A 22,617-nucleotide genomic window follows, 5' to 3' on the forward strand; every position below is an offset into this window, starting at 1 on the left:
CCCCCCCCCCCAAACACACAGAGGACAATTAAGGAAGACTCACATCTTCAGGGGAAAGATGGGGTGGGAGGAGAGGCGTAGTGGCTGACTGATGGCCCAACTCAAAAACTTCTCAGCGCATAACTCACATTAGAATCCAGATTTCACTAAATCAAGAGATTATGATCACAGGCAATACCATAGTATAACACAATGAGTCTACCAAATCCAAGTAAAACAGTGCATCTTAGTACAATGTTAGTTCAAGACAACCCTTAAAATATGCATTCAAGTTTTTGAGTTTTTCAAACTCAGGGCTGGATAAGGCATATTGGCTGATCTGTATTGCAATCGGACAATACTGATCCACCCGATCTTGCCCAATACCACTGAAATCCTGTGTAACATCAGCAAAAGTTGGGCCAGATCACCTGATTCGTTTTGGGATCAGCAGTGTCCAAGTATCCGGTGCCAGCATTTAAAACCTTGCATGTATTTTACTCTCTCTGGTCATACCAGCCCTGTATCCCAGGACAAAACAGTTCCCATCAATAGAGTGAGAGATTAACCCATAATTTTCAACCATGTTCTTAACGTTCACAATTTGGTCCTAATAGAAGCAAATGGCCATCTTCTCTTTTAATAAAACTATGAGAAATTATTACTATATTTAAAGATAATATCAATAATGCAGCCAACCCTAACCAAAACTAAGAAGATAGTAAACCATCACTTTTAAGTTTTCCTCTCTCACATACGATCCCTGGGTTTGCAAACCCTTAATATGGGCTTCAATGGCCCCAACTAAGTGTACACTAACCAAAAGGTTGAATGATAAAGGCAAAACTGTAAATAAATTGAAGTTCGCAAAGGGAGAGTGACAATCTGGTAATTAACCAGAAATTCCAAGAGGCAATTTGGTAGTTAAATAGAGGAATGGACAAGAGAGGAAAGTATTTGTTGATCAAGGGCAGACTGACCAAGAACAAAAATTAATGGACAATGCAAAATTAAGACTAAAGGTAAGGGAAATAATGGAAAGAAGGGATAAAAGAGAGGTCATTTGTGATATGTCACTGAGGTTGTCTTCAAACTCACGACACAAGCAACCAGCAGAATAGGGAGTACTTGCAGATGGGAGATCTCACTCAAGGAGTCTCCGATTGACCTGAAACATCACGTGGTGGTCAACAACTTAAGCTTGTGTGGATTCCAAATGATAAACACTCCAAGCAACAGTCAGAAGATCAACGGAAATCTCTGCAACTCAGGTCCACCAGTAAAGAAGAACCAGCTCTGAACTTTGATTTGGTGGTCTCAATTCCAGCAAAGTTTGGACCTAGGGTGTTACAGGTAAGATCGCCTAGAGGTGAGATTTATTATCCCCAAGTTAGAGAGAGATGGCAAGAGGGAACTCAAAGATTGGTTACGACAGGCTGGTGTTAACCCTGGCCAGGGTAGGGAAGAGAAATTGGAAGGAAAATAAGAGAGAACTGAGTAGAAGTTAAGCAGAGGAAATAAATTAACAGCTTACCAAACCAAAAGGAGGAGAAGAAGAAATAAGGAAGAAGGAAGAAGAGGCGCGCAAGCACAGCCATGTGGGCTTCTCAACCAAATCATTCCATTAGTCAAAAATCTCTCCCACGATGGGGATTACAAGCATATATAAATGAAATAAAAGACTCCTGCAATTAGAAACTGATTCTCAAATTAAAAAACTAAATAAGAAAATTAAAGCTCCTATGAAACTTGAAATAGGGAAACTATCTCCTAGTATATAACTCTATCTAAAACTCCAATACAAAAGATTACTAGATAATTCGAAATAAATTTCCAATATCCTATCGAACCATAACCAAACTTGGACTCAGTTCACGGTCTGGGTGGCCGGCCAGACTGGGCAAGTTGGTTCAACCACGAAACTGCATCACTCTTAACCCCACCCTCATAAGAAGTTATGTTCCAAACATCTGTTCAAATTGCCTAAGTAAATCCTAAAAAATAGATATAATTGCAATTAAAAAAATTGAATATCATAGAAAACAATTAAAATAAATAAACCTTGAAAACTGACCGCAAGAATGGAAGCAGCACGCGACTCAGCTGAATATGCATCAATGAACTCAAGCCTTTTATATATCTGTTCAAGCCTCTGTGAGACAATGTCCTTATCAATTTCCCCACTAAGCTTCCCATTTGCCTGTTCTGCCGTGGCCTCTAAGTCCAGATCACTCTTCAAAACAGAAGGATAACTTCAGTAATTTCAATAAACCATTAAAAATTTGGCAAGTCCAACCACAGGAAGGGCAGGGGCAAATGAAAAACCATATCTTGCAATAAACACCATTATTTGAACCTGTTGAGCAATTAGACGAGCTTCTTCTTCCAAAAGTTGAGTTCTTTCAACATCGGAGTTAAGAACACATTGCAAGGCTGACATAGTATCACCAACAACTTCCTGTTCTACATGTAATATCTGGCAACTCTTAGGAATCCCAGGAATTGCATGCATCGCCATGTACCTGAGGAAGGTTGTTTTCCCAGTACCATTCCTCCCAACAAGACCTGTACAAAATTCAGTCCAGTGTAGTGCATCAAAAATCAACTGAGAACTACTGGTTCCAAAAGAGGTGAACCATTAAACTGTAAACTTAGAAATGAGTAGCAAACAGAAACCACTTCATCCATTGAGGACTGAAGCAAGGTAAGAAATCACCACCTATGTCTTCGATCAGAAAAAAAAAAGAACCATTCAGGCTACAGTATACAAAACACTCACTACAATCTGTCAGCCAGGTGATGAGACTAGAGATTCAAAACTTGCAACATACTTCTACAACAACAACAACAAACATAACCTTATCCCAACTGAATGGGGTCGGCTACATGGATCCAATGATGTAAAATAGTAGAAAGTAATGAAGCTAAACTATTCATAGAAGATAGGTTAAAAGGAGAAAAATATGGGGATAAGTTTAGAGGGTAACGTAGAATATAGATACACATCATGGACACATCCCTTAAAGGGGGTCAGCAACATAGGTCCTTGTCCTCCACAAAACTCTATCCAAAGTCATACTAGGATCGAGCCCTACAAGTTGCATATCTTTTCGTACTACCTCGTTAATAGTCATCTTAGGTCTACGCTTACTTTTTCTAGCGCCTTCCCAATAAATCTGGTCACTCTTCTGTATTGGAGCCTCCATTGGTCTCCGTTGGACATGGCCATACCACCTCAATCGGCTTTTGCGGAGTTTGTCCTGGATCGGTGCAACCCTCACTTCATATCTAATATTCTCATTCCTTACCCTATCTATCTTGGTCTTCCCGCACATATCTCTCAACATTCTCATTTCAGCTACGCTGAGTTTGTTCACATTACTCTTCTTAGCTACCCAACATTCTACTCCATATATCATAGCCGATCGTATAACTGTCCTATAAAATTTTTCCTTGAGTTCAATGGTATTCTTTTATCATATAATACTCCCGACGCGCTTCTCCACTTCATCCACCCCACTTTAATCCTATGAGCAATATCATCCTCTGTATCCCCCTATTTGTCAATGATAAACCCCAAGTATTGAAAACAGTCCCCCCGAGGTAGTTCCTGTTCCCCAAGCTTCACCACTCCCTCCCCTCTTCTAGATTGACTGAAGGGGCACATCATATATTTTGTCTTCGTTCTGCTTAACCTAAAACCTTTTGATTCCAAGTTTGATCTCCATAGCTCCAGTTTAGTATTAATCTCATCCACAGTTTCATCTATCAGCACAATATCATCCACAAATAGCATACACCACGGGACTGAGTCTTAGATGTGCCTGGTTAGGTCATCCATAATGAGTGCAAACAGATAGGGGCTTAGAGCAGATCCTTGATGTAACCCAATAGTGATCGGGAATTTGTTACATTGCCCATCTCTCGTTTTCACACTCGTCACTGCTCCCCCGTATATGTCCTTAATTATATCGACATAGTTAGTCTGACCCCTCTTCTGAAGGATATGCCAAATTAGTTCTGTCGAGACTCTATCATATACTTTCTGTAGATCAATAAAGACCATATGTAGATCCTTTTTGTGGGCTCTAAAAACTTTCATAAGCCTCCTTAGGAGGTAAATGGCTTATGTTGTTGATCTCCCTGGCATAAAACCGAATTGGTTCTCCGATACTTTGGTTTTCTTTCTTAGGTGGGCTTCAATAACCTTTTCCCGTAGCTTCATGGTGTGGCTCATAAGTTTTATGCCCCTATAGTTATTACAGTTTTGAACGTCCCCTTTGTTCTTATAAATCGGAACCACAATGCTTCTCCTCCACTCATTCGGGATAGACTTTGCACTCAAGATCATATTAAACAGCTTAGTCAACCAAGCCACCCCACGTCCTCCCAAGCTCTTCCAAACTTCGATTGGGATTTCATCCGAACCCGTCGTTCACCCTATATTCATCCTTCGCATGGCCTCTCTAACTTCGATTTCGCCAACTTGCAATAAATGTCCATCAAGCTCTTCCAAAGTTCGATCAGTGTCATGTCTACTCCCCTCTATAGCTGGGTTCACCCTCTCAGTCACAGTACCTTCATTTAGTAGGTTACAAAAGTAATCACCCCATCTCTTCATAATGTCCTCATTTCGTATCAACACTCTACCTTCTTCACTTTTGATGCATCTAGCTTGGTCTAAGTCTCTGTTCAGTCTTTCTCTTATTTTAGCTATCCTATATATCTCTTTTTCTCCCTCCCTTGTATTAAGGTTCTCATATAGATCATCATATTTCTTTGCTCTAGTTTTCCCCATAATCCTCCTAGCCTCATTCCTGGTTGTGTGGTATCTTGTTTAATCCTCCATTTCGTTAGTCTTCTGCCAATTCTTAAAACATTCCTTTTTTGTCCTAATGGTAGTCTGAACCTCATTCCACCACTAGTTCTCACTAAGGGCCCGTTTGATAACGTTACCAGAAACGTGTTTCTGTGTTTTCTTGTTCTCAGAAACAAAGAAACGGCATAAATACTGTTTGGTAAAAGTGTTTTGTTCCACTTGTTTCTTGAAACATAAATTGAAATTTATAACAATTTATGCTTCAAGAAACATGAATGACGAAACAAGTTTTACTTGTTTCGCTCGTTTTTCGAAACAAAAATGGGGCACAAAAAATCGATATTGAAGACGGAGTTTGGCATCACTACCATCACCACCATCTCCGACATCTCACCGACCAGCAACTCTCTTTGCCCTGTCATGATACCCCCACCTCGCCACACCTCTAATAACCTCTCATCTTCTTTGGTTCTTCACAATCAGTCTTGTGTAGTTCCAGTTCAAGTTTCCATGTCGCCTCTTCGTAGGCCTGCGATGGGTGATGACATGCCCCTTGGAAGCTACAACCCTTCTGAGTTGCTTCTGGGTACCTCTCCTACTCCTTTCAGTAAGCTTGATGATGGGGATTTCTTTGAAGAGGATGGTTCAACTGGTTGGATTGTTGGGGGTAACCCTGGAAAGCTTGCATCGTCTTTTCCCAGTGGTGGGTTCGATTTCACGACCACCAAATCGGGTAATTTTTCGTCGGCAAGTAATCTGACCCCTGTTACAGTGGTGAAAATGCCTCATGTTATGTAAATTCTCCTTTTTTGTATTTAAATTTAATTTAATTAGAGGAAGAATGAACCCAACTAGACCATGCCCGAAATGTTATTTGTTTGTTTTTCCATCAGTGTGTGATTGTGAATATAACATCTTTCCAAAAATCATTTACCCAACCATAGATCTTCGAAAGCAGAACAGATTGGAAATTTCTACCCTTTCTCAACAATCAAATCCTTTGGGATATTTCTACCCTTTCTCAACCTTAGAACGTCTGAAATTTCAGTTTTTTGTTCAATCCACTGCAACAGGGACACTAGCACACTCATTATCAAAACTGGATCTTACAAACCAGGGGGTCAATTGGAAATGGAGTCTAGAGGGGTCGGTTTCCTATTTGCAGAAGAAGAGACAGAGAAATGTTTCAAGAAACAAGGTTTATCAAACACCCAAAATTCTGTTTCTGTTCCCGGAAACGGAAAATTTCTGTTTCTGTCGTTTCTTGAAACAGAAACAGCAGAAACGTTATCAAACGGGCCCTAAGGGTATGCCACCCACCCTTAGCCACGCCTAGGACCTCTTTAGCTACCTCCTTGATGCTAGCTGTCATTGTAGTCCACACGTCATTAGTATTTCCCACATAGTCCCACGGGCCTCGTTCAATCACTTTATCAGTAAAGGATTTTAGGGGGACTCCGAGTAGTCATCTCCATTTTATTTTTGGGCAGAAGTGTATCGCCTTCTTGTGTTGCCTCATACTAAACTACATATCCATGACCAGCAATCAATGTTGTGTCGTTAAACTCTCTCCCGAAATAACCTTACAATCTTTACAAAGCATTCTGTGGGTCTTTTAGTCATAAAGAAATCAATCTGGCTTGTGTGCAATCCACTCTTATAAGTAACTAAATGTGCTTCTTTTTTCTCAAAGAAAGTATTTGTAATGCAGAGGTCATATGCCATCACAAAGTCCAACACTGAGGTCCCCTCTGTGTTCCTCTCCCCGACTCCATATCCTCCATGCACCTCTTCGTATCCTCTACGCTCCTTACGCACATGGCCATTAAGATCCCCACCAATAATAACTTTCTCCCTCATACCGAGACTCTGCATCATTTCATCCATGTGTTCCCAGAATTGTACCTTAACCCTGTCATCAAGCCCTGCTTGGGGCTCGTAAGCACAAACTATGCTAACAATCTCATCCCCAAGCACCAGTTTAATGATGATGATCCTATCTCCAAGTCTCTTAACATCCACAACATCCTCTTTAAGGTCTTTGTTAACTACTATGCCCACTCCCCCTCTCCCACTTTCATTTTCCAAGTACCATAGCTTGAAGTCATCCAACCCTTTAGCTTTACTACCTTTCCATCTCGTTTCTAGAATACACGCAACATTAATCCTTCTTTTCCGCATAACGTCAATCAACTCCACATTCTTACCTATCAAAGATCCAATGTTCCATGATGCAAATCTGATTCTACGTTTACCCACAAGACATGCAATAGAACAGGTTAAGTGGTTATAAGAGATGTATTAAAATAAAAGTAGGATCCATGCACAAGTTGCAGCATACTTCTCTTGCTGAGAAAACTAAACTTAAAGTTCAATACTTCAACAATGTCCCAAGCACCAAGCCTCTTGGAACACGCACAGTAGAAGTGATGCGACCTTAGGGTTCGAAAACCCTAAATTTGGGTCACTATGGGCCCACCCAAATGAATAATAACTCAACTAAAAAATATTGAGGCAATTTTGTAATTAAATGGAAGTTCAGCACACTATTGGGAGGTATACATGAAAGCAGGGACAGAATAGTAATTTACTAAAAGGAAGAAGACAATATGAGGAATCCAAAGAAGGGTTGAAATACAACTTAAGATGAGAGGGGCATTCTTGTAAATAATAAAAAAGATATGTTCTAATAGTAAATAGAAGAAGAGACCTTCCTTCCTTCCATGATTAGAACCAGCAGTAACCTCTGTTGGTTCAATCAAGAGAACTCAACCCATACCGGATCCAAACAAATTAAAGTTTTGGGATTAGATAGCCAACCCAAGATTCTCTCAAACCCAACCAATGGTCAATCCAATGAGAAGTCTGAGAACTGATTCTGGAGGAAAGGGATACCAGTTCTGAACTCGATTTTGCAACTTATTTGTCCAACCAGAATTAGGGCTCAAATGTGACAGGATGGTCGCATTTGAAGGTAAGAGGGTTAGGGATGGGGGAAGGAAATTCGGAACTCTGGGGCTGCAACAACCGCCCAGAACAGGGTATACCAGCAAAGAGCGTAACAGGAAGTAATGAAGAGAAACAAGGAAGGAAGAGGGAAAAAAAGAGTAGAAGAATGAGAAGGAAAGAGAGAAGGGAAGAAGAAGAAGGGAGGGAACCAATCAAAAGGCAAGGAAGAGGAGAAGGAGGAAGAGAGAGCACACAACCACAAGCCACGTAGGCACACTCAATGAAACTTAAAATTTCATTCTCTTCATCTAATCTCTTCGTAGGGTTACATACATATATAACGCTTAAACTCTAACTTACAATCCAAAAAAAAAAAAAAGATGGATCTTAACTAGGAAACTAACTCAAAGAAAATCCCCTACATAGCCTCTCTTTTTTTTCCTCTTTGCTAACCAAATGTATCCAGGCCTTCGCCTGACTAGTCCCGCAGGCCCCCATTGACCCCACAACCGCATGAACCGAGTCATATCTGGGTTCAATGAGAACCATTCAACTTTCACCGAAAGCAGCAAAGAGCATTGAACACCCTGTGTGAGTGGCCCTAAGGAGGTAACAGGAGTCAAACTCAGAACCACACGCTTCCTAAGGCAAAGGTCCCTTGCCAACTCCACTACCCCCTTGGGGTTATCTCCCTCCTACATAGCTAACTCCTACCAAAATAAAAAAATAAAAGATTAAAATATCAACTCAAATTAATACCTAAATAACCTACTAGACGAAATTTAGATTTCAACAAGATTCTTGGTCTAGGCTTTCAAACGGGTTCGGGCTGGTCCATAGAAGCACTACTGCATCAAGAAGGGTCTCTTCCAACTTTGAAGGAGCCAATAAGTTAATCCAATATATCATCCACCTTGTATTCAAGGCTATGAGCAGAAGCATTGAATCTTAATTGAGCTGCAACAGAATGTATGCATACCCAAAAAGGGAAGCACACACCTGAAGAGGGAGGGGGGAATGATAGAAATCTTTACTGGTAAAATTACCTTATTAGAAAATCTAGGGCTGCAATACTGAACTTTTTCTTCTTCTTCTTTTCTTTCCTTCTCTTTTTTTTTTTTTTGGGGGGGGGGGGTGGGGGCGGGGGGGGGGCAAAGTAATGTATGCTCACCATAGTGCCTCCCAAAAGAAAGTGTTACTGAGCCATCTACAATGAGATCACGACCACCAACAGATACATTGAAGTTCTCCATATGGATATCTTTGATATTTGGTCCATCCATGCCACTATCATGGTTTACACATACAACAGGCATACCTGCTCTAGCTGCTTCCATCTCTGCTAAATGCATTTCGTATTGTGCCTATGTGATGTCAAGTGTAGAACAATAAGCAAGGAATGCATTAGCTGAATATATATAAGCCAATCAAAATATTAAAAAAAAAAATTATATAATAGGATATGTGAGTGTTCAGTGTCCACTACATGTGTGAATTTATCAACACCACCTGCCACTTGAACAGATGTGGGTAGGTTTATGTGATAGATGGTGTGACGCACATATCACTACTCCAAACATTGAGCACAATTTGACCAAAATTACCAGAATGCAACTAGCATTAGTTATAACAAAGAAGCATATTTGTAATGTTATGAAGCATTTTATTGACTTTTGGGCCACTTTTTCTGCTCGTTTGGAAATAAAACTCGACCAAATAGATTTGTGGTGCTTACTCTATCACACAGACCCTCCCATGTCTATCCAAGTCAACCATGAGGCAGTGATAAACATTAAGCACAAATACCGCGTTGATATTCAGTTTTGTTAAATGCATAGTGTCTCAGACTATAGATTCAGTACTTAAAACCAGTCACAGACTCGCAACCGAGTCAACCAATCGAAGGGCTGGAATCAACAATAACCTTAAATGAAAGAACACTGAATTAAGTAATCACATTTGTCGCAATATGTCTTGCTATGTTCTCACCTCTCTCTGGCGCTCCTCCTTCCTCTTCCTTCTTTCAAGCTTTGCTTTGTCTCGCTCAGTCAGCAAAGGGCCATCCACAGGCTCAGGTTGTTTCTTGGGGGCTTCTTCTTCATCCATTCCATCATACATTCGCAAGGGTGTTGCTAGGCTTCGAACAGTTGGTTTAGCTTTTACCAATCCATGCTTTCCAAATTTATCAGAGAGTATTCCACACACCTATATTTTTATGAAAATCGGTCTCAGGAACTATACACCCCAACATTTTGATCAAATCAAAGATTTTTTTCAACACATAACATTATAGAGTACTAGTTTTTTGTATCATCCTTTCTATTTCAGTTTCAAAGACACACAAACCTAGAATCGTTAAACCCTACCACGAACAGATTAGAAGGGATAAACAATAGAAACCAAAGGGAAGAATTGTTCTCACCGAACGACCTTCATCATAGTCACTGACGCATCTAGAATCAACAAGAAGCTCCCCAAGGGCATCGAAAGCGCCCTCTCCTTCGATCCCAAAATCGAAATCCTCGTCGGCGAGAACATTGATTATGTAATCGATGATAGGCTTATCGACATCTTGAGCTCTTAGACCCAATACTTCATGAACAACAGATCCCACTACTTCAACCATCTTCAAGAACAAGGTCTAGGAAAGAAGATTTGCAGAGAACAAAGCTAAATTTCAACAAAACTAGTTTGAATGAGAAAACCGAAAACTAAATTTTTACTAAATTGTCCGTACTCCTTGAAATGTGTTCTGGACCTTCTGGTGTTCGAGGGAGGACACTAAAAACCCTCTTACCTCCACGAGCCTCAGAGGGTGCCGCGGCTGCGTATCTCCGCCGACCTAATCTGAGTTCTTATATAGGCTTCGCCAACGAGAATGTAGTGTTGGATGATACCATTACAACGGTCTGGAAAGCATGGACCTCACTTTCTCCTCTGCATCTGCCAGGCTGGGCACCACTGTGGGCGTGATTGCCACGTGGCAAATGTTTGGGGAAATGCTTAAACTGAGCTACGAGTCAAAATACCATGCTAGCGTTTCCTATGCTAAATCGGTAGGGTTTTCACACCCTCTTAACTTTTTAGGTTTCAAATTTTTAACTAAACAGTCCCAATATTAGGTACAGTGGTAAAGGTTTGATCATAGATCTTGCTTTCTGAATTGAAATTCATGTGTCTATCAGCTCTTTGTCTGTGTGTCACCTCTTTGTCGAATTTTATAGGGTCTTCATGCCTTAGAGCCTAGAGGCACTTGTGATTTGGCTAAACCCCCCATAATAGATGGGATCAAAATCCTCTATTTTTCCCATCCATGTTTTTCATTGTTTTGCTACCTGCAGAACGCGACACGTGGACAACAAGGAGACCAACGGTCAAGATTGAGTGAAGATTATTATATCCGGTGCGTTAGTCTTAAAGTTGTCCACGTGTCGCGTTCTGCAGGTAACAAAACAAAGAAAAAAAGGGATGAAAAAAACAGATGATTATTTTCCTAATATAATAGATGTTGGCTAATGGTAAAATCCTTTGCATGACTTAAAATTTTAAATAAACGAACGACGGGTGTACCCTACGAGCGAACTTCGCTAACCCTTGGGGTTTACAGTATGGCTTAATCCTAAACCTCTTAGAAACCGATGAAACCGAAACATTGATGACTGTGAATCATGAGGCATCATCTAACTGGTATATGCTACTTCGTCTCCAAACGCCGATTCGCTACCAAATACGGCGGCCGAGTGGTCAGCGAAGCCCAGAATGGCCGTGCAGTCGCCGTCAAAGTTGAAGCCCCCGAAGACCTCCTCAAAGATGTAAGAGGATACACTCTCCCACGCCATTATCTCATCTGTAAAGTGTCTAGAATCCTTCAGTCTCCAGTCTCCTCTGACCCTTTCTTCGAACTCTCCGAGTATCTGAACACTTTAGACCTAACCATAACCACCTCAGAAGCCAGTGAAATCCTCAAAGCCCTCAATTCCCCTTGCAAAGCCATTGAGTTCTTCCGCTTCTGTTCTTCTTCAATCCCCGGTTTTCGCCATGATTGCTTTACCTACAATCGAGTTCTTACCATTTTGGCCAAGTCGTCTGCACCCGATTCTATCCAGCTTGTTCGTGGGATTGTCGATGAGATGGAGCAATCGGGTTTGAGGGGTAGCATTTCCACCGTCAATATCTTGATTGGGATCTTTGGGAGCAGCATTGAGTGGACTATGGAGCTCGAGAAGTGTTTGGGTTTTGTCAAGAAATGGGACCTCAGGTTCAATTCTTATACTTATAAATGCCTTCTTCAAGCTTATCTAAGGTTCAATGATTCCTCCAGAGCTTCTGAGGTTTACACACAGATTAGGAGGCGTGGATATAAACTTGATATCTTTGCATATAATATGTTGTTGGATGCTCTCGCCAAAGATGAAAAGGTTCAATTTTTTTCCTTTTGTTCCTTTCTTGTTTAGTGTTAAGCTCATTGTCTAAGTATGGATGCACATTTGACAGTTCCTTCATTCAGGAAGGCTTCATCTCAGTGTATTCTCAGAAGTCAAAATTATGTAAATCAGGGTTTTAAAGTACGTAAATGGGAAATCCGATATTGATTACTTATACCATGGTCCTTAGGCTCTTGTTTTCTTGCAAAGGTTATGCTTGTCACCAATGTACTCTATTGCCAACTCCTAAATTTAGCCTTGATGTATCTATAAATTAAGTGGTTAAGGCACTAAAAAATGTACGACATAGTTATCTTCAGTTCAGGAAGAACCACTTGTTGCAGTTGGAACCAAGTTATTTGTCAACCTTTTATTGCCAGTTTTGTTGGTCCAGTACAAGAGAAGTTTGTGTGATACAAAAAGAAGAGTTTGTTGGCTAGTAGAAAACTCTTTCTAAAGAACTGGAAATCCTAGAGCATCCCAATATTGTAACCTAAAAGTTCATATCAGTTCCATACCAGCTAATTGGAAGCATTTTTGCAGGTTGAACAAGCTTACAAGGTTTTCAGTGATATGAAACTGAAGCACTGTGAACCCGATGAGTACACATACACTATTATGATTAGAATGACTGGAAAGATTGAGAAACCAGAGAAGTCTCTTGCTTTGTTTCAGGAGATGATTACGAAGGGTTGTACTCCTAACCTGATTGCTTACAATACTATGATCGAATCACTTGCTAAGAACCGGATGGTAGACAAAGCAGTATTTCTCTTCTCCAAAATGGTTGAGTGCAACTGCCAACCAAATGAATTTACATACAGTGTGATTCTAGAAGTTCTGGCAGCAGAAGGGAAGCTTGGAAGACTGGATGAGGTTTTAGAAGTATCAAAGAAATTTATGAACAAGTCAATTTATGCATATCTTGTGAGGACACTGAACAAGTTGGGCCATGCAAGTGAAGCCCACAGGGTATTTTGTAACATGTGGAATTTTCATGATAGTGGAGATAGGGATGCTTATATGTCCATGTTGGACAATCTATGCAGTGCTGGAAAAACAGTAGAGGCCCTGGAGCTACTTAGTAAGATTCATGAGAAAGGAATCAGCACTGATACCATCATGTATAACACACTATTCTCAGCTCTTGGCAAGTTAAAGCAGATACCTCACATTCATGATCTTTACAAAAAGATGATGAGAGATGGTCCTTGCCCTGACATATTCACCTACAATATTCTGATCGCTAGCTTTGGTAGAGCTGGCAAAGTTGATGAGGCCATCAAAATCTTTGAGGAAATGGAGAAGAGCTGCTGTAATCCTGATGTTATCACTTACAATTCTTTAATTAATTGTCTTGGAAAAAACGGTGACCTTGTCGAAGCTCACATGCGGTTCAAGGAGATGAAAGAGAGGGGCTTGAATCCTGATGTAATCACGTACAGCACACTCATTGAATGTTTTGGCAAGACCAACAGAGTCGAGATGGCTTGCAGGTTTTTTGATGAGATGCTTGCTGAGGGTTGCTATCCCAACATTGTGACTTATAACATTTTACTTGATTGTCTTGAGAAAAGTGGAAAGACTACTGAAGCACTGGATCTGTATGCAAAACTGAAACAGCAGGGCTTAACTCCAGACTCTATCACATATGCAGTCCTTGAGCGTTTGCAGAGTGGATCACACAGGACGGTGAGAATACGCAGGCAGAACCCTATTACAGGCTGGGTCATAAGCCCCATAAGGTGATTAGAACCAGAGGGCAAATCATGTGTTATAGGCATTTTCTGTTAATGGGTTTTGGCCCATATTAACTTGAGGATCAGGGATGATGAGGTGTCCTTAAGGGGAATTGGTAAGCGTAGTTGGAGAAATGAATTCATCCAAGTGAACTTGGGAATTGGTAAGCATATTTGCATGGATGAAAGTTCCAGAGATGATTTACGCTACTTTGAGCAATTGGGAGTCATGGATTATTGATTGGTTTCTTATTTGGCACAAAAGGTTCTTTGGTTTTGGAAAGGGTGTTATTTTTAGCATTAGGAGACTGGTCTTTGAAACTTGAAAAAAATGATGCATTCTGATCGCATTTCTAAGTGCATGAACCACTCTGCTTTTTGGTTTATACATAATTTTGTAGATTTTCACTTTATACAAAGTGAAAGAAACTTCCATGTCAGTGAAGCTCCCGAAGCATCAAATTGTTGTAAAATTGATAAGGCATTTTGGTGGATATATTTTTGTTGTATACTTAAAATCGCTATGCATTTTGAACCAGCCTTTTGTGTATTTTTTTCTTATACATGTTCAGCATTTCATGCTTTTAAGGAAAAAAGAACAATTCAGATCTAGCAGCTGATTTTGTTCCATTTTTTGAAGCTCTTGCAACTCTATCTGCTGACAACCCACTGCTCATAAATATGAGTTGTTAGACTGCACAACTTACACTCCTTATTAGTTTTCAGTCAATCATTGTAACCTATCTGAAAATAAATGGATTTGTTCATTAGTAGTGCCCTTGAGTCCTTGACCGATGGCTTCCGTAGCCCGACTTATAACCATATGATAAAGTTTTTTTCTTTCTCTCTCTCTTTTGTTTTTATTTTTTGGTGCGAGGGTTAAAAACCAGATGATGCTTGTTTCGTTTAATTAATCATTTGTTCTATATGACAAGCAGTATCATACTTCTCTTCTTTACGAGTTAACGTTGACTGTGTTCCCTGTTCATATTGTTAACTACAAATTCAACAGGATGAAATAAAGATGGAGTACAGAGTCACATAAGAAGGATTGAAAACAAGCATAGAATCATTTATGAACAGGGAATTTCATTATGTCAGCTGATATTCCCTGTTCATAAATGATTCTATGCTTGTTGTCAATCCTTCTTATGTGACTCTGTACTCCATCTTTATTTCATCCTATTGAATTTGCATTTTGTGCACTAGCCAGGGAAAATTTCATGGAAGTCCGATTGACATATTGGATTACATTGTGATCCAAGCAATTGCATATTTGGATAACCTTAGGAATGATTGTTGATGATAATGTCTTCTTATTTTCTTATCTTCTTAAACTCAATATCTGGGTATGTTAAAAGCTGGGCATATGGAGAGTGTGATGAATTCTTAAATTGTAGTCCATGGATAATTAATAAATGGTTATGGATCTTGATTTTATCTCCAATTATAAATACATGAATTTGATTCTTGAGTGGCAGCCTTTATATTTTGAGGTCAAGAGGTCGCTACCTGGTTGTGTAGCCCCTGCACTAGTGTGCAGGCCAATGAAAGTGTAATGCGGGGGACCAAGGGGGCGCCCTCCAAGAAATCAAAGGAGATCGATGCTGGGGCTGTTTATGTTGCCCAGAAAACAGAGTAGCTGTATTGGTTTAGTAGAAACAGAAAATAGAAGAGAGAGAATGGCAGTAGCAGATCGATGGGAAGGGGAAGAAGAAAGAAGGGGTTGTCTCACTGGACAAAGAAGAAATGAGAGAGAGAATGGAGAAAGAAGAGATCTCAAAGAAGAAGGGGGTGGAAGAAGAAGAAGAGAGAGAAGATTGCACAGGGGGGGAAGACAGCCACGCAGGCCTTTGACAGCTTAATTCTTTCTTCAATAATCAACTAACCTCATAACTTGGGTTACATGCTTTATTTATAATAATCTAAAATTGAAGTTTCCTACTGGAGTCAAAGACTAAAACAGAAATAAAATGTACTAAATCTAGACTAATAGAAATAGAAACAAAGAATGACTCAAATTGGAAACTTGTTACCTATCTAGAAACTACCTAAAATAAAAGATTGCAAATAAAATAAAATCCTGGAATTTGTTACTTATCTTGAACTGCCTAAAATAAAAGATTACAAATAGAATAAAATCCTAAAATATTCTAACAATCTTAAACCCAAATCAGTGACTTGGAACCCAAATTGGATCTGGGTCTTGGTCCGGGTTCTGGAGCAGGTTTGGGTCGATCCATCGGAGCGCTGCTACATCAACTCCCCTGTTGTTTGGAAAAACTCGTCCACGAGTTTTATAGAATGAGAGAATCGACACCACTTGATCAGCATCCTCGATCAATGGCTCCAATAGGGTAAAGATCCAGCGCACCTCGCGATCAACGGTCACAATCTTTTGATGGTCGTCAACAAATGATATGATTTTGATCAAAATCGGATGGTGGGTCTTCACAAATGAGATCAGGCCATCGATCAGTTCTTCAAAGGCATCCTTCATCGGATCGTCAAGTTCATCTTTAACATCGACAGCAAAGCTTGATGTGATGGTCTCTAGATTGGGGGCATGGTTCTCGAGGTATCGTCACAATGTCATGAGTAATGTGACCTTGTTGTCCGCCAGGGTTCCGAATATGTGGCTCTAGGGCATCAAGTCTTGTGTTAATGTCCTGGGGGGTAACAGCTTGTGCTTCCCTTTCTATCATATATGCTTCCCCTTCTATCCTATATGCTTCCGATTCTTCTTGGAAAGCTCTAACCATCTTCAACATCTCTTCATTCTGTCGAAGTAACCAAGTCCACAGTTTAGATGAGGGGGTGGTGTAAGCAACCATTGGAGTAAACAAGTTGACAGGAAATTTGCTCTGATACCAAAATTACGGGGGGCGCTCCAAGAAATCAAAGGAGATTGATACCAGGGCTGTTTATGTTGCCCAGAAAACAGAGTAGCAGTATTGGTTTAGTAGAAACAGAAAATAGAACAGAGAGAATGGCAGTAGCAGATCGATGGGAAGGGGAAGAAGAAAGAACGGGTTGTCTCACTAGACAAAGAAGAAATGAGAGAGAGAAGGGGGAAAGAAGAGATCTCAAAGAAGAAGAAGGGGGGTGGAAGAAGAAGAAGAGAGAGAAGATCGCACAGGGGGGAAGGCAGCCACGTAGGCCTTTGACAGCTTAATTCTTTCTTCAATAATCAACTAATCCCATAACTTAGGTTACATGCTTTATTTATAATAATCTAAAATTAAAGCTTCCTACTTAAAGTCAAAGACTAAAACAGAAATAAAATCTACTAAATCTAGAAATAGAAACAAAGAAATACTCAAATTGAAAACTTGTTACCTATCTAGAAACTACCTAAATTAAAAGATTGCAAATAAAATAAAATTGATGCAGTTGCACGATGGAAGTAGTTGCTATCTTTAGATTTGATTTTTATTTAGTTGCTATCTAGGTTTAGTTTCCATTTTTAATTAGCTTCCAAAATTATGTTATTATTTTTCTTTAAATAGCCCTGTAATGGAGAACTCAGTAGAGATTTTTGAATGAATTTGAGAATTTATGTTTTGGTTGGAAACGATGGCTGCCATGGGTGGTTTCCCTTTCTCTCTCTTCTGAACTGTTTTCTTCTTCCCCTTCCCCTGACTGTCTTTTCTTTCCCTCTGTTCTTCTTCTCCTGCTGTTCTTTTTCTTCTTCCATTCTTCTTCTAGCTGGTTCTCTTTCCCAGCCCCTGTTCTGGGTGACAGTTGCTGCCCTACTGAGGTGTTTCGAGCTCCTTTATATGTGAGTTGTTTGGGCCAAGGATTTGATCGCAGGAAGCCCTCTCCTAGGCGACACAAATCATCAGACTTCAGCTGCCGAAAAGTCCCTTTACCATCTGTTATCATACCTGCAACTGAGACTGACTCTGTTCTACCGCCAGGTTCTACTTCTGGTCATTCCCGTAGCCTCCCAGATTGAAAATCCAGGTGCTTATCTTGTGGGATCAATAGAGCCTTATCCTGAGAAGCTTCGTTTCGAATTTCAGGTCCAACCAAGCCCTATCGAAGGAGTTCTACCGATCGGAATTTTTTTTCTGTCCGCTGGTTTCTGGTTCTCACGACAAGAAGAAGAAGAAGAACAGGTTTCTTTTATTTTAAAAGAATTTTTCCTGTTATTACAATTAAGCCCTTGTTCCCAAAAGTTATATTCCATTACCCCTTTTCTCTTTGGTAAAATTCAGAATAAGCCTTTGTATAAAAGTTTTAGTTCTAGAACTACCCCATCTACCTTATAATTATTTCTAAGGCCCTGCTTGTTTCTGAAATTACAAGAATACCCTTCAACCATTAAATTTGAGATTTTGGTCATTCTTGTGGGCCATAAGCGATCCGATTTCGGTCCTTGGAATCCGGATCCGCATCAAGTGGTATCAGAGCAAATTTTCCTGCAATTTTCTAACCATGGCAAGTCACATCACCAATGCTGAGTTGCACAAATTATATCGTGAGTTAGCCGAGAACCAACAGAATACTGATGCTAGGCTTGAGAGGACTGAAGCCAAGTTTGATAAGTTTATGGAAGAGATGATTGCCTTTATGAGGAGGTCCGACAAGCGAGCTGAAGAAGGATCCTCTACATTACCCCCTCAGCTCAACACTTTACGGATCGAAGACACACCTCAGAGGCAGCAATCTGATCCGGTTGTTCCCCAGGATGTTACCCGGCAATTTTCTGACAGAGATTATGGCATCAAAGTGGAGGTTCCCGAGTTCGGTGGTGAAAAGGGACCTGAGGAATTTCTTGACTGGCTTACCAAAGTGGAGAGAATTTTTGCGTATAAGTCTCTTCCAGACGTGAAAAAGTGTGAACTCATCATCACCAAGTTTATTGGGTATGCATGTTCATGGTGGGATGATGTACTACATGCAAGGTTTGTCAGAAGACTTGGACCCGTTATCAATTGGGAGGTCATGAAGCAGATCCTGACTGAAAAATTTGTTCCCCTTAATTATGAAAAGGTAATGTTCCATAAATTACTTAACTTGCAACAAGGGAACAAAGATATGGATTCCTACACCCTCGAATTCCACAAACTGTCTTCAAGGTGTCGGCTTCAGGAAACAGACCAGCAACGGGTGATGCGATATATCAGTGGATTAAGTACTGAGATTCGACTTGAGTTGGCTAACACTGATTTCAGGTCTGTTGATGTGGCAGCGGCTCATGCCAAGACAGCTGAAGAGAAGTCCATTCATTGGAAGGGTATGCTCAAGACTTCTTCAGTTTATAGACCTCCACCGCGTATGGAGGAAAAGAAGCCTGAAGCTCGCAGAGTTGAAGAGAAAAGGTCAGAGTTCAACAAGGATAGTGTTGGGGTGAAGAATATCATATGCCATAGTTGTGGCGAGAAGGGTCACTATTCCAACAAGTGTCCCAACAGGACTCGTTCTGTGAACGTTGCAGAGAAGCAGCCGACAGAGAAGAATGAAGATGAATTTCATTTATATCCTTATCCGCTCGAGGACGATGATGTTGTCGATGATGAAGATGAGGATGTAGAAGCTCATTCAGCTAGCCTTTCATCCTTTTCGAATAGACTAGTTGATAAAGCTCCTCTCTTCAGACAGAAGGGGACTCTCCTGCACGGCTCCGACCCTATTGATGTTCATGTAGTTGTTGATACTGGGGCAGAAGCAAACTTCATATCTGCTGAATTTGTTCGAGTACACAACCTTCCACAAAAACAGCTTTTCAAGAAGATTCATGTGCGAGGTTTTGGACCCACAGCTCGAGAAGAGGCCACTGCAGTTGTTCGAGTACACCTACAGTTTGGGCCGTTACAGTACCATGTCACCTGTTTGGTCACCCCATTGGCACATTGTGACATTCTTCTAGGGCGACCTTGGCAGCGACATGCAGGCATTCTCTATGATGGTGCACGGAACACCATCAAGGTGAAGCAAGGAGGTCGTATGTACTTAATGAGGTCACACGCATTATCAGACATGCCACGTCGTCGACTGACTCCTGCTCTAGTGGCACGTCAACCTACCCTCCCTCCTCTTGGTGTTATGTTCCCATCTTCTGCTTCGAGATACGTGCCACCTCATCAACGAGCAACTTACAAGGGTATCTTGGGAGCACGACCTAACTCAACGGAGTCGAGTTCTTTTAAGACCGGGAGAGCTGATGCAGTTGCACGATGGAAGTAGTTGCTATCTTTAGATTTGATTTTTATTTAGTTGCTATCTAGGTTTAGTTTCCATTTTTAATTAGCTTCCAAAATTATGTTATTATTTTCTTTAAATAGCCCTGTAATGGAGAACTCAGTAGAGATTTTTGAATGAATTTGAGAATTTATGTTTTGGTTGGAAACGATGGCTGCCATGGGTGGTTTCCCTTTCTCTCTCTTCTGAACTGTTTTCTTCTTCCCCTTCCCCTAACTGTCTTTTCTTTTCCCTCTGTTCTTCTTCTCCTGCTGTTCTTTTTCTTCTTCCATTCTTCTTCTAGCTGGTTCTCTTTCCCAGCCCCTGTTCTGGGTGACAGCTGCTGCCCTACTGAGGTGTTTCGAGCTCCTTTATATGTGAGTTGTTTGGGCCAAGGATTTGATCGCAGGAAGCCCTCTCCTAGGCGACACAAATCATCAGACTTCAGCTGCCGAAAAGTCCCTTTACCATCTGTCATCATACCTGCAACTGAGACTGACTCTGTTCTACCGCCAGGTTCTACTTCTGGTCATTCCCGCAGCCTCCCAGCTTGAAAATCCAGGTGCTTATCTTGTGGGATCAATAGAGCCTTATCCTGAGAAGCTTCGTTTCGAATTTCAGGTCCAACCAAGCCCTATCGAAGGAGTTCTACCGATCGGAATTTTTTTCTGTCCGCTGGTTTCTGGTTCTCACGACAAGAAGAAGAAGAACAGGTTTCTTTTATTTTAAAAGAATTTTTGCTGTTATTACAATTAAGCCCTTGTTCCCAAAAGTTATATTCCATAACCCCTTTTCTCTTTGGTAAAATTCAGAATAAGCCTTTGTATTAAAGTTTTAGTTCTAGAACTACCCCATCTACCTTATAATTATTTCTAAGGCCCTGCTTGTTTCTGAAATTACAAGAATACCCTTCAACCATTAAATTTGAGATTTTGGTCATTCTTGTGGGCCATAAGCGATCCGATTTCGGTCCTTGGAATCCGGATCCGCATCAAGTGGTATCAGAGCAAATTTTCCTGCAATTTCCTAACCATGGTAAGTCACATCACCAATGCTGAGTTGCACAAATTGTATCGTGAGTTAGCCGAGAACCAACAGAATACTGATGCTAGGCTTGAGAGGACTGAAGCCAAGTTTGATAAGTTTATGGAAGAGATGATTGCCTTTATGAGGAGGTCCGACAAGCGAACTGAAGAAGGATCCTCTACATTACCCCCTCAGCTCAACACTTTACGGATCGAAGACACACCTCAGAGGCAGCAATCTGATCCGGTTGTTCCCCAGGATGTTACCCGGCAATTTTCTGACAGAGATTATGGCATCAAAGTTGAGGTTCCCGAGTTCAGTGGTGAAAAGGGACCTGAGGAATTTCTTGACTGGCTTACCAAAGTGGAGAGAATTTTTGCGTATAAGTCTCTTCTAGACGTGAAGAAGTGTGAACTCATCATCACCAAGTTTATTGGGTATGCATGTTCATGGTGGGATGTTGTACTACATGCAAGGTTTGTCAGAAGACTTGGACCCGTTACCAATTGGGAGGTCATGAAGCAGATCCTGACTGAAAAATTTGTTCCTCTTAATTATGAAAAGGTAATGTTCCATAAATTACTTAACTTGCAACAAGGGAACAAAGATGTGGATTCTTACACCCTCGAATTCCACAAACTGTCTTCAAGGTGTTGGCTTCAGGAAACAGACCAGCAACGGGTGATGCGATATATCAGTGGGTTAAGTACTGAGATTCGACTTGAGTTGGCTAACACTGATTTCAGGTCTGTTGATGTGGCAGCGGCTCATGCCAAGACAGCTGAAGAGAAGTCCATTTATTGGAAGGGTATGCTCAAGACTTCTTCAGTTTATAGACCTCCACCACGTATGGAGGAAAAGAGGCCTAAAGCTCGCAGAGTTGAAGAGAAAAGGTTAGAGTTCAACAAGGATAGTGTTGCGGTGAAGAATATCATATGCCATAGTTGTGGTGAGAAGGGTCACTATTCCAACAAGTGTCCCAACAGGACTCGTTCTGTGAACGTAGCAGAGAAGCAGCCAACAGAGAAGAGTGAAGATGAATCTCATTTATATCCTTATCCCCTCGAGGACGATGATATTATTGATGATGAAGATGAGGATGTAGAAGCTCATTCAGCTAGCCTTTCATCTTTTTCGAATAGACTAGTTGATAAGGCCCCTCTCTTCAGACAGAAGGGTACTTTCCTGCATGGCTCCGACCATACTGATGTTCATGCAGTTGTTGATACTGGGGCAGAGGCAAATTTTATATCTGCTTAATTTGTTCGAGCACACAACCTTCCACAGAAGCAGCTTTTCAAGAAGATTCACGTGCGAGGTTTTGGACCCACAGCTCGAGAAGAGGCCACTGCAGTTGTTTGAATACACCTACAGTTTGGGCCACTACAGTACCATGTCACCTACTTGGTCACCCCATTGGCACACTACGACATTCTTCTAGGGTGACCTTGGCAGCAACATGCAGGCATTCTCTATGATGGCGCACGGAACACCA

At 40.9% G+C, this 22,617-nt stretch overlaps 2 protein-coding genes across 2 annotated transcripts in view; one reads left to right on the forward strand and one right to left on the reverse strand.

Moving 5' to 3' along the window:
- The window catches only part of LOC122061587 (ABC transporter F family member 3), a gene marked incomplete in the record, with an annotated part of 26,005 nt that extends 15,443 nt beyond the window's left edge, over window positions 1-10,562 (reverse strand). Inside the window, 6 exon segments of the mRNA XM_042624943.1 lie at window positions 2,054-2,212; window positions 2,336-2,544; window positions 8,919-9,111; window positions 9,737-9,952; window positions 10,170-10,388; window positions 10,545-10,562. Of these exon segments, the coding sequence (XP_042480877.1) occupies window positions 2,054-2,212; window positions 2,336-2,544; window positions 8,919-9,111; window positions 9,737-9,952; window positions 10,170-10,373 (981 nt within the window).
- A 783-nt stretch (window positions 10,563-11,345) lies between these two features.
- On the forward strand, window positions 11,346-14,460 carry LOC122061021 (pentatricopeptide repeat-containing protein At1g51965, mitochondrial). Its single transcript, XM_042624177.1, has 2 exons — window positions 11,346-12,165; window positions 12,715-14,460. The coding sequence occupies exons 1-2, from the start codon at window positions 11,416-11,418 to the stop codon at window positions 13,918-13,920; spliced, it is 1,956 nt and encodes a 651-aa protein (XP_042480111.1). The 5' UTR covers window positions 11,346-11,415; the 3' UTR covers window positions 13,921-14,460.
- The last annotated feature ends 8,157 nt before the right edge of the window (window positions 14,461-22,617 follow it).

The sequence above is a fragment of the Macadamia integrifolia genome, chromosome 14 (assembly GCF_013358625.1).
Source record: "Macadamia integrifolia cultivar HAES 741 chromosome 14, SCU_Mint_v3, whole genome shotgun sequence".
NCBI lineage: Eukaryota > Viridiplantae > Streptophyta > Magnoliopsida > Proteales > Proteaceae > Macadamia > Macadamia integrifolia.